The sequence below is a fragment of the Staurois parvus genome, unplaced genomic scaffold, assembly GCF_062004578.1.
Source record: "Staurois parvus isolate SC_StPar_1 unplaced genomic scaffold, SC_StPar_1.0 ptg000307l, whole genome shotgun sequence".
In the NCBI taxonomy this organism is placed as follows: domain Eukaryota; kingdom Metazoa; phylum Chordata; class Amphibia; order Anura; family Ranidae; genus Staurois; species Staurois parvus.
This window is the reverse complement of record NW_028318103.1, coordinates 569,539-582,568: the sequence shown is the minus strand read 5'-3', so window position 1 is coordinate 582,568 and position 13,030 is coordinate 569,539. Positions and strand designations below refer to the sequence as shown.

Here is a 13,030-nt window from a genome sequence, read left to right as displayed (position 1 = left end):
CATGGGGCCCCCGGGCAATAGGGGATCATGGGGCCTCTGTGTCCTTGCCCAAACTCAAAAAAGCCTATGAAAAAGGTACCAGGGGCATCTCATGGGGCCCCCTACTGACCTCGGGCAGTGCCCGAGGTTCCAAATGGTCAGTCCACCCCTGGACATGAAATATGAACAAAGCATATCTCTCTGTAGTGTGTACTTGTCTCAATCTAGTGCACTATGTGTCATTTCTGTTTGCTGCTTTGTTCCTCTGCTATCACCATGTATCACTTTAGACAAATTTTCCTGACACCGAAGAAAATGGTGACAGGGAGGGACCTCCAGCAGAGTGACAGACTCAGCTCTGTTCCTGTAAGCTGTATGGAGGGATGGTGTCTCTTCGCTCCAATCAGCTGTTAGAGCTCCTCTCGCTGAGTTCTGCAGAGTCTAATTTCAGCTCTCCCACCCCCTTTTTTCTAAACTTTCAGACAAGCTTTATTAATTCTGGACTTTATCTGCAGTCTTCTCTTCTCTACAGCCGTTCATACAGGTACTGTACAATGTATGTAGGATGATTTGTTTCATCTATGTGTATCACCTGAGGACAGTCACGTCACTGGGCACATGTAGAGGTTTACATCCACTTTAAATGGTAAAAATGACCAATGACAAAGTCTCAGGCCTGGGCCATTCTACAGTAGAAGTGCCAAGCCTGGAGACAGTTTTGCAGGCTGCTGATTTTCGGTGGTCATGGTGGCAGTTCTCCCATCATAAAGTCCCCTTAACCAAGCAGAGTACAAATTAAGTGATACAAAAACTGAATGACAACGGCTTTCTCTTTTTCCAAATTTGGGAGGCAGTCCAGCAGCTTAATATAGCTGATTGGTTAGAGGAGCCGCTGCTAATTTTCTCCGTAGTGAGCAAGACTATTACTCTGTGAATTCAGTTCCTGGCTTTAGTGCAGTTCAAGAGACGTTAATATATGATAAGTATATGTACACTTACTGGCCGCTTTTTTAGGTACACCTGTTCAGTTGCTTGATAACACAAATTGCTAATCAGCCAATCACATGGCAGCAATTCTATGTATTTAGGCATCTAGACAAGGTGAAGATGACTTGCTGAAATTCAAACCAAACATCAGAATGGGTAAGGAAAGGGTTTTAAGTGAGTTTGAACGTGGCTTGGTTTTTGGTGTCAGACGGGCTGGTCTGAGTATTTCAAAAATCTACTGGGATATTTACGCACAACCATCTCTAGGGTTTACAGAGAATGGTTCGAAAAAGAGAAAATATCCAGTGAGCGGCAATTGTGTGGACGAAAATGCCTTGTGGATGTCAGACGTCATGGGCAGACTGGTTGGAGATGATAGAAAGGCAACAGTACATGTCAATATGGAAAGAAGACTCTGAAGAATGTTTCCAACACCTTGTTGAATCTATGCCATGAAATGAAGAATTAAGGCAGCTCTGAAGGCAAAAGGGGGTCCAACCCGGTACTAGCAAGCTGTAGCTCATAGGTTCTCCTCTATCCAGATCATGCGATATCTAGTAGTAGTTACATTCAACTGGACTTGTTCTGTAATGGTGAAGACATTTGGTAGCTTATCCAAACCAAGAACTAAAGATGTTTGCATAAGATTTGAAATATTTTCAAGTTTGGAGTGATCAAATCCAGTTGAATGTGACTAAAGGTGGCCACAGATGGATCAAAATTAGGCCAATTCAGCAGGGACCGGCCAGATTTTGATCAATGTGTGTCTGTCCCTATTCAACAGAAGTTGATTGACTGTTTTACAAAAGCCAGTGGTTGTGTAAATCGTAAGCCTGGACAGGTGCCTGTAACAAAACCTTCTTTTATGTCTGTGTATGACAGATCCGAGATGAAGCCTTTGAAGAGACCGAGAAGAACTTCAGAATGCAAGAAAGGCTGATCAAGTCCTTCATCCGAGACTTGTCTGTATATCTCCAGCACATCAGGGTGAGGCCCGTTCACTCTTTAACTATCCTGACATGTAGGGGAAAGGAAGCCAGCTCTTATCACATATAACAGTGACCTGTACAGCTCAGAGGGTTGATCTGGGGCATTCCTGAACATGTTTGCCAGCCAATGCTTGGTTGCACTTTGAGCTTCTCTGTTTATTGGCTTATGGCTCAATAAATCTATAGATGTTCTCATGCTTTATGTGCTGAATAACAAAAAGCCTGGTACTGGTTCCTGTTACAGGAATGTCAGATGAGATCTGGTTGTTGTGCCTGGCTCCGTCACGCGCAGTATGATTCTAAGCCCCTCTGGAGAGATGCAGGTCTTTCAGGTGCCTTTTCTTGCTGAGACTTGTAGTTCCTGCGTAGTGCCGATCCATAAATGGTCCAAGCACAAATTTCTGCCACTTTCCTGTCTGTATTGGGTTTTTTCAATCCACCTTGTTATCTTACCCTAACTGTTGTGTGGGGGGACTCCCACTGCCTTCAATATAAAATACATGAAAAATCCAGCTGTTGTGGGAGATTCTTCTTATTAGTTGTGCAGAGATATTGCCACCGGGGCCCCTGACCAGTATAGGAAAGCTTTTTTATATTACACCTGTCCAAGCAGGTTTTGACTATGGAACAGGAAGTGAAGGATAATCTACCCAATAGTGCACAGATGGACAAAAAAAAAGAAAATCTTGGCCAAGATTTATGATGAAATATTATTTATTTGCAAAATTTTATAAGAAAATGTTATAAGAAAAACTTTTTTTCTAAATTTTTGGACTTTAGAATTTACATAGCAAAAAAAAAAAAAAAATCCCAGTGGTGAATAAATACCACCAAAATAAAGCTTTATCTGTCTCAAAAAAATGCTAAAAAATTCATATGGGTACAGTGTTGCATGACCGCGCAAGTGTGATAGCACTGAAAGCTGAAAATTGGCCTGGGCAGGAAGGGGGAAAAAGTGTCCGGACATGAAGTGGTTAAACGGTTAAAACCTGTTTGGTGGGGTTTTTTTTGTGTTTTTTTTAGGTGTCCTGTTGGTAGAATTTCCTTCACTTCCTGTCCTAGAGAGACAATAGGAACTGTAAATCCCAAAATAATATAAGATTAAACTTGCCTTTGCTCCAACAGTCTGGTCCCTCGCAGGGGCGGACTGACCATTTGGAAACTCGGGCACTGCCCAAGGGCCCGGGATCAGTAGGGGGCCCCATGAGATGCCCCTGGTACCTTTTTCATAGGCTTTTTTGAGTTTGGGCAAGGACACAGGGGCCCCATGATCCGCTATTGCTTGGGGGCCCCATGAGTTGTCAGTCTGCCCCTGGTCCCTCGCCAACAGCTTCTCCTGCGTGCTGGTCTTCGGCTGTCTTCATTGGCTGAAGCAGGCTGACATCACTCTTGCTCATGAACAGGGGTCCGTCATCCCGGACAACAGAGATAGTACCGGCAGTGTAAGCTGTGATGTGCGAGTGCAGCTCAGTTTGAATGCTGGAGAAGACCGCGAGCAGGCAGGTAGGTGTATCTTAGTCCAGAAGAGATATTGTCTGCTCACGGTTTGTGACAGTGGATTTTTAGTTCTGCCTTAATTGTCACCAGAACCGATGTCCCTATTGGAAGACTTTTCCCACACTTCCATTTCCAGTGACAACTAAACATTTTGGATTTCCCATCACTTTCTGCCCTGGTGGCAATTTGTCACCAAGATAAACACACAGGGATAATCTCACCAATGGGGACACAGACAGCAATACAAACCTGACAGAAGGTCTAAACTTTTCATACTCTATCCAGAATGACCAAAAATAGCTTTGTCTAGTGAAGTGTCAGTGATTTACTAAAGGGAAATACTGTTGCTCCAGAGCTTAGTAAAAAGGGGGAACTTTGCTGACTTTGGTTGTCACTGTGAAGAATACCCCCCTTACTTTGGTGGTCAGTAGGAAGAATGCCCCCCTTACATTGGTGGTTAGTGGGAAGAATGCATTCTTACTTTGGTGGTCCATAGGAAGAATACCCCCCTTACATTGGTGGTCAGTGGGAAGAATACCCCCTTACATTGGTAGTCAGTGAGAAGAATGCCCCCCCCCCCCTTTTACATTGTAGGGCAGTGAGAATACCCCCCTTACATTGGAAGTCAGTGGGAAGAATACCCCCTTACATTGGTGATCAGTGGGGAGACTATCCCCTTTACATTGGTGATCAGTGGGGAGACTATCCCCTTTACATTGGTGATCAGTGGGGAGACTATCCCCTTTACATTGGTGATCAGTGGGGAGACTATCCCCTTTACATTGGTGATCAGTGGGGAGACTATCCCCTTTACATTGGTGACCAGTGGGGAGACTATCCCCTTTACATTGGTGACCAGTGGGGAGAATATCCCCTTTACATTGGTGATCAGTGGGGAGAATATCCCCTTTACATTGGTGATCAGTGGGGAGAATATCCCCTTTACATTGGTGATCAGTGGGGAGAATCCCCTTTACATTGATCATCAGTGGGGAGAATCCCCTTTACATTGGTGATCAGTGGGGAGAATCCCCTTTACATTGGTGGTCAGTGGGGAGAATCCCCTTTACATTGCTGGTCTGTGGGAAGAATACCCCCTTACATTGGTGGTCAGTGGGAAGAATACCCCCTTACATTGGTCCTCAGTGGGAAGAATACCCCCTTACATTGGTCCTCAGTGGGAAGAATACCCCCCTGATATTGGTCATCAGTAAGAAGAATACCTCCTTACATTGATGATCAGTGGGAAGAATACTCCCCTTACATTGGTGATCAGTGGGAAGAATACCCCCCCCCCCCCTTACATTGGTGATCAGTGGGAAGAATACCCCCCCCCCCTTACATTGGTGATCAGTGGGAAGAATACCCCCCCCTTACATTGGTGATGAGTGGGAAGAATACCCCCCCCCCCTCTAAAATTGGTGAGCAGTGGGAAGAATACCCCTCCCCCTTACATTGGTGATCAGTGGGAAGAATACCCCCCCCCCCCCTTACATTGGTGATCAGTGGGAAGAATACCCCCCCCCTTACATTGGTGATCAGTGGGAAGAATACCCCCCCCCCCTTACGTTGGTGATAAGTGGGAAGAATACGCCCCCCTTACATTGGTGATCAGTGAACACCTGATTGGGTATTCTTTGCAAAGTGAAGTTTTACCTCATTTGCTAAGCTTTGGAGCGACTGTACATGCAGAGTGCACAGTCTATTTGTCTTTATTAAATCAAGCACGTAGTTTTGCAGCACAGAGTTGAGTATGTTCCGTGTAGTTGTAACATGTAGACTTGTATGATGTTTGTTCTGCCTCTCATCACATTGACGGCACAGAGCAGTTCAATGGAATTCATCCCTTTGCTGGCAGCGGTGGGGGGAGGGGTTAGCCATCCATTGTGCTGGGTCTGTGCGGCACACAGTGCCTGTTCTGTTCCAGGGACATTCCCGAGCTATGTTCTCCTTGTGTGTCCTAGGAATCTGCCTGTGTGAAAGTCCTGGCTGCCATGAGTATGTGGGATTTGTATGCAGACAAAGGAACCAGTGACCTGGAGAGGTTTCAGAAAGCCCATCGTCAGATCAGCGAGAAGCTTTTCACCGACTTTGTGAGTGCTCCTTTTTTTCACCATTTACTCTTCTCCTCTATACAACATTAAAGCAGAACTCTGCTGAGCATTATTTGTAACTAAAGTGACACACAGAAAAAACATTGTAGTCATTTTTACAAAATTATACCTATGGAAAAAAAAACCTTCTGTTGGTTACCAGTCAATGGCAAATTGATGGATTTACATTTTCAAGGTCTCCTTCGCAGTCCTCTGTTATGTGTGTTTGATGCATTTCAAAGGAAAACAACATCGGACCCTGGTATTTTCCGAAACACGACATCCCCAGCACTTTGTAACCTGTAAGAGCTGTCCATCCTTTAAAGCAGGGATTGGAACCCCCAGTACTCTAGCTGTTGTAGATCTACAAGTTCCAAGAGGCATTGCAAGACTGACAACCACAGGCATGACCCCCAGGCGAAGAGGAACGATGGGAGTAGTTTTAGATCAGCTGAAATTCCAAGGTTGCCTACTCCTGCTTTAAAGTGGTTCTTTAACCTTTTGAATAAAAAATATAAAGACAGCAGCTACAAATACTGTACCTTCTGGCTTTTAATAAAAGGACATTCACCTGTCCAAGGGTCCAGAGGTCCAGCGCTGTCCTCACCTGAACCGCTTCTTCGCCGGTCTTCGGGTCCCTGATGCTGGCATGTTTACCGTGGCGGGCTGGCTATGATTTCCTTGAGACCTTGCAGGCAGCTGCCCACTGCCATGCTGTGCTTTGTGAATGACGTGCCCCAGAAGGCTCCGGGTGGATGGGGGGTGGGTGTAGAATTTCTGGCGGATCGCTGCGGTGGTCCAACTGGAAGTGGGAGTCAGTACCTGTCAAAACCAGGTACCCACCAAAATGTGCCAAATGCAGATGAAGATGGTGGAAGAGGACATAAAGCAGAACTCCCCCCTTTTAGGATGAAATTCTGCTTTAAAGGATTAGTTCACTTTTTTCATGAAACACGAAAAGGAAAACTAACAACACCTTCCCTACACTCCCAGTACTGTTGCACTTAATTCCTTGGATGATTATCTTCTGCCACCCATCTCTGCTGGTTTAGCAGTTCAGGCATTTACAAAATGCAATATTCCCGGAAGCTTTGTAGTATCAAAATGCTCCCAATAGTGAATCAGCATTGGTCAATGCCGGCACATGACCAGTAGGACAGCAGAAGAGAGGTTTTCAAATTCCCCGACCACTACACTGGCAGGCATTGGTGGCAGAAGATGATCATCCAAGGCGGTAAGTGCAGTGGGGACTGGGGGTGTGGGGATGGTGTTGTGAGCTAAGATATCCATACATGGATTAAAATTCAGCCGGTTCGGCATGAACCAGTGAAATTGCAATCCATCTATGGCTGCCTCTGTTCACAAGAAGTCAATCTTCCAATCGACTTCTCATGAATGGTCTTGCTGGAAAATTTCTATCCCATCAGCGCTTGCAGCCAATTGACCGCAGCGCTGATCAGTGTATTTCGATGATGATGGGGGGAGTCCTGCTATCAGAATCCGATCACACAGCAGGGATGATTCCTGCATCCACATGTGTAGATGGGAGAATCAGGTCAGTTTTTTTTTTTTTTTTTTGTTTCATTCATCCTGCTGGCGGACACATCTATGGCCAGCTTTAGTTTGCCTTTTCATATTTTGTGAAAAGATGATCTAACCCTTTAAGTAGTAAGTTTGTGTCTGTGTCCTTGTTGGAGGGATTACCAATCACTACCAGTCCCTAATATACAATAGTTTGTGTCTCTGCCCCTCCCACTAGGTTTTCGCTTTTTGACAGCTGGTCCCTCCAGTTATTTCTTCTTCATTATGGAGGGGCCATCAGGAAAGTACGACACCATTCTGTAATGGTCACAACAAAGTGGCAGAAGTGGGCATTTTAGAGAGTATATATCATTGCCGGAAGAATATCTGTTTTGGATGGAGCTAACCTGAACTTTACACCCTGTATGCAGATAATTCCACATATGCTTTACTACCGGTAATCAGTTTACATTCCATTCTGATGAGAAGTCTGGGTGTGCCAGACACTGAGCATTCACCTGAAAACCAGTGAAAGCTTCATTATTCACTTTAGGGCTGCAGGGCTGGGGATTGTTTTTGACAGCTGGGTCTGAGCGCTTGATTCACTAAAGTCAGCCATAGATGGATCAAATCTCGGTCAGTTCAGCAGGGACTGGTCGAAGGTTGATCCATCTATGGACAGACAGATTGTACTGAAGTCAATCCATCAGTTAACTTCAGTACAACAAGCCTGTTGTTTTTTTTTCTTTTGATCACTGCCAGCAGCTATAGCCGCTAGCAGTGACCATGGTGTTCTGATGGTGTGCAAGGCTTCCCACTGGATTTGCGTTTAAATTAACGCATGCAGTATTTAACATGCAATTCATTTAAAAAAACGCACATTAAATACCTCATAAGTTAAATTTTATTTTGCTGTATTTAACGTGTTTTCGCAATTTATTCTAATGCAGACTGGATCTCCGGCTGCAGCAGGAAGTGAAACCTTTAGCAGTGGTAGGAATACAGTGACAGTTTAGCTCAGGGCTGCTGGTTGTTAAGGAGCCGACAACCACTGGCGTCCTAACAACCATGACTCCTCTCTGCTGTTGGCAGAATGTGAACAAAAGAGCCGCCAGTGGAAACCCCCCCCCCCCCCCCAAATCCTTTCTAGGCCCTTTAGGGCTATTATAGATTTTGGTGGAAACTTCATGCCAAAAATCCAACAACAAATGGTGTGAGGTTCCCCCACCCAAAATCCTTACCAGACCCTTATCCGAGCATTCAGCCCATGATCATGAGGACAAAGGCCTCTTCCCCACATCCTTAGCCTGGTGGTTGTGGCAGTGGGAGGGGGGGGGGGGGTGGAGTTGAGGTGTGAGGGTGACATATCAAAATCTGGAAGCCCTCTTTAACAAAGGGCCTCTAGATTTATTTTATTACAGGTACTTATATAGCGATGTCAATTTACGCAACGCAATATATTGTACATTCACATTGGTCCCTAACCCTCAAGGGGTGTACAATCTAAGGTCCCTAACTCACATTCATACATACACATATTAGGGCCAATTAAGACAGGATCCAATTAACCTACCAGCATGTATTTAGAGTGTGGAAGGAAACCGGAGTACCTAGAGGAAACCCACGCAGGCACAGGGAGAACATGCAAACTCCAGGCAGGTAGTGCCGTGGTTGGGATTCGAACCAATGACCCTAGTACTGCCAGGCAGAAGTACTAACCATTTAGCCACTGTGCTGCCCGCCCATTTAAATGAGTATTCCCCTACTCATTCACCAAACAAATGACAAGAGTAAATAAAAATACAACTATTTTTGACAAATGATTCAGATGCTTCTGTTTGGTCAGTGACGTCATAAGGGAAGAGGGCCACCCGGATATTTCCATGTATGGTCAATGATGTCACTGGGTGGCCCTGCCCCCTTGTTTACTTAAGCAGCAGGGTGAAGTAGGATGTCAGTCGGCAGGAGCCAAGTAATGGAGCTGTCATGGTGGCTTTTTTTTTTTTCTTCTTTCGTGAGGGTGGCGGCTGTTCTTCATTGTGATTCATGTTAGTAAATCAGGGGACTTTTTTTTTTTTAATAAAGGACTTTGGTGTGTTTATTTCTAGGGCACAGTCTATTTTTTTTGGTTGAATGAGTAGGGAAAGGGGGGGCAGGATCAGGGGGGTCCTTGTTAAAGGAGACTTCCAGATTCTGATAAATCACCTCCACAGACACTCAACAGTGGGCCAGGATTGTGGTGAAGAGCTCCTTGTCCTTACTCATCAACATGCTGGTGCTTTGCCAGGGTGGATACGGGCTCCTTAACAACCAGATAGTAATTGTGCGTGTGTGTGTATATATATATATGTATATGTGTGTGTATGTATACGTGTGTGTGTGTGTATATATATATATATATATATATATATATATATATATATATATATATATATATATATATATTCCTTAAATAGCACGTAGATACATGGGTACATTGCCCAAATATCACATGCAATATCCTTTAGTGAACTGAGCCCTGTATCTGCTTGGGCCAGGTGTAAAAGTAAAGCAGAAATCTTACACATGTGAGTAGAGCTGTCATTTCTCATCACCCAGGCTATAGGGTGACCATAGGTCCATGGCGCCCAACCAGCAGCCGAGTGCTGCATATAGCTCCTTGACAATTACTGTGTGACCCATGGGGCTCCTGCAGACAGTAGCCTCTTATACCTACCCTAGGTGCTTTCTCAGGCCAGTGAAAGAAAATCTGTTGCTTTGCTTTGAATGGAGGTCACATTTTACTGTACATTTTAAGTTTTTTCTATCCCCATGATAAGCCCCTAATTATTTCAATACAATATTCACCATCTTTGTTAGTCTTTAGGCCATACGCTGACATAAATCTCGCTTATCTTCCACACAGAAAGAAAGAACGGAGAAGCTGGTCATCTCTCCTCTCACCCAGCTCCTTACAATGTTTGCTGGCCCACACAAGCTGGTGCAGAAAAGGTTTGACAAGCTCCTGGACTACCATAACTGCACCGAGAAGGCTGAGAAGCTGAAGGACAAGAGGACCTTAGATGAGCTTCAGTCTGCCAGGAACAATTATGAGGCTTTGAATGCCCAGCTTTTGGATGAGCTGCCCAAATTCCATAACTACGCCAAGGAGCTGTTTGCGAGCTGTGTGCGCGGCTATGCCAACGTTCACTGCGACTTTGTGAAGCTCGCCTTGGAGGAGTTGAAGCCTCTGCTAGATGTAAGTTATGTCATGTATTTTCTGGGTCCTGTTGCTGGCTTCTTAAGAGGACCTTTTGAAGACAGAAATGTGAGGGGTTGCATTGATGACATGTTTTTAAAAGTTTAGGTTCCAGGGATGTCATTCTTTTCCTTGCTGCTCCTATTGCCTAAGAAAGCAGAATGAAGCCAGTGAAGTGTGCACTCCCATACTGTGTACTTGTTCAAGGTCATGGACATATGACTTAGTGAAGCCAGGATTAGGATGACCGCCCCAGACCCTGCACCTTCAGAAACAAGTCATCAGAGGAAGGTCCATATTTCAGGTTCCCTATAAAGCATCCATTGTATCTAGATCATGTCAAACTGTGTTTATGGTTAAGCCATTGTCAACCAGTGCTTGGGGAATCTGGGGAATATTGATTTTCCTGCTGAATGTTGTGTATAGGTGTACAGAGAGCATTCAGTAGGCATAGCTATTTCCATGGAATGCAGATTTACTGTAGAAAGTTGAATATATGTGTGCAAAGATCATTCAGTAGGCACAGTTACATATGTAAAATGTAAACGTTGCTGCAGAATAATTGGCTCCTATGGGGGTGCCTTCATCCCTCATCCTCCTCTCTCGTGATTATTACAATGTCTGTAGCCATGTATTGGAAAGGTTGGTGAGGTCTTCAGGCTAGATCAGCAGCTCTGGGAATCCTGAATGAATCATATCAGTACAACCCACTTGTATTGTCTGGCTAGGAAATGCTCTTCCAAAGACACGCAGACCAAGCCGTTTATATAGCTGCAGAAAGTGTAGTGGTAGGCCACCTTGGCTTCTGAAGGACACATGTAACTTTCTTTGGTTAATAATAAACTGTGCTGATGGTTTTGTTGAGCTAAGCTGTGTTACGCTTAAGAGGACACATAGCTAAGTTTGTTTGTGTAGTAAAAGTGCTATCCTACAGGTGAAACTGGAAAAATTAGAATATCATGCAAAAGTTCATTTATTTCAGTAATGCAACTTAAAAGGTGAAACGAATATATGAGATAGACTCATTACATGCAAAGCAAGATAGTTCGAGCCGTGATTTGTCATAATTGTGATGATTGTGGATTTGGAGTTTTCATGATCTGTAAGCCATAATCTCAGAAAATTAGAATATTACATGCAATCAATAAAACAAGGATTGTACATAGAACAATATCGGACCTCTGAAAAGTATAAGCATGCATATGTACTCAGTACTTGGTTTGGGCCCCTTTTGCAGCAATTACTGCCTAATGCGGCGTGGCATGGAAGCTATCAGCCTGTGGCACTGCTGAGGTGTTATGGAAGACCAGGATGCTTCAATAGCAGCCTTCAGCTCTTCTGCATTGTTCGGTCTCATGTTTCATCTTTCTCTTGGCAATGCCCCATAGATTCTCTATGGGGTTCAGGTCAGGCGAGTTTGCTGGCCAATCAAGCACCGTAATCCCACGGTCATTGAAGCAGGTTTTGGTGCTTTTGGCAGTGTGGGCAGGTGTCAAGTCCTGCTGGAAAATGAAGTCAGGATCCCCATAAAGCACGTCTGCAGATGGAAGCATGAAGTGCTCCAAAATCTCCTGGTAGACGGCTGCGTTGACCCTGGACTTAATAAAGCACAGAGGACCAACACCAGCAGATGACATGGCTCCCCAAATCAACACAGACTGTGGAAACTTCACACTGGATTTCAATCCTCTTGCAGTGTGTACCTCTCCATTCTTCCTCCATACTCTGGGTCCTTGGTTTCCAAATGAGATGCAAAAGTTGCTCTCATCAGAAAAGAGGACTTTGGACCACTGAGCAACAGACCAGGTCTGTTTTTCTTTAGCCCAGGTAAGACACTTCTGACGTTGTTTGTTGTTCAAGAGCGGCTTGACAAGAGGAATACGACATTTGAATGTCCAGGATCCGTCTGTGTGTGGTGGCTCTTGATGCACTGACTCCAGCCTCAGTCCACTCCTTGTGAAAGTCCCCAACACTTTTGAATGGCCTTTTCCTGACAATCCTCTCCAGGCTGCGGTCATCCCTGCTGCTTGTGCATCTTTTTCTTCCACACTTTTCCCTTCCACATAACTTTCTATTAATATGCTTTGATACCGCACTTTGGGAACATCCAACTTCTTTTGCAATTACCTTTTGAGGCTTTCCCTCCTTAAGAAGGGTGTCAATGATGGTTTTCTGCACAACTGTCAGGTCAGCAGTCTTTCCCATGATTGTGATTCCTACTGAACCAGACTGAGAGACCATTTAAAGGCTCAGGAACCCTTTGCAGGTGTTATGGCTTAATTATCTGATTAGAGTGGGACACTTTGAGCCGAGAATATTGCACCTTTTCACAATATTCTCATTTTCTGGGATTGTGGATTTGGGGTTTTCATGAGCTGTAAGCCATAATCATCACAATGATGACAAATCACGGCTTGAACTATCTTGCTTTGCATGTAATGAGTGTATCTCATATATTAGTTTCACCTTTTAAGTTGCATTACTGAAATAAATGAACTTTTGCACGCTATTCTAATTTTTTGAATTTCACCTGTATATTGCATATCATAGTCCCAAGTGTTTGATTAGTCAGGAGATTCTTGTGACAAAAAATTGCTCCTACACCCATGTCTTCCTGTACCAAGACAAATACAGGACTGCCATTGCTGACCTGCTTCAAACGCTAATTGGCTGGCTATCTGGGGGATTCAATACTTTGGGGTTGATTTACTAACAGCTTGTTCAGT

General features: G+C 44.4%; 1 protein-coding gene across 2 annotated transcripts in view; it reads left to right on the top strand.

Annotated features, from left to right (window-relative positions):
- Positions 1-13,030, top strand: part of DNMBP (dynamin binding protein) — a 190,485-nt gene that overhangs the window by 166,418 nt on the left and 11,037 nt on the right. For both annotated transcript variants that reach the window (XM_089683368.1, XM_089683369.1), the window contains 3 exons: positions 1,849-1,953; positions 5,417-5,545; positions 9,972-10,304. In XM_089683368.1, the coding sequence (XP_089539494.1) occupies positions 1,849-1,953; positions 5,417-5,545; positions 9,972-10,304 (567 nt within the window). The remainder of the gene's footprint in view (positions 1-1,848; positions 1,954-5,416; positions 5,546-9,971; positions 10,305-13,030) is intronic.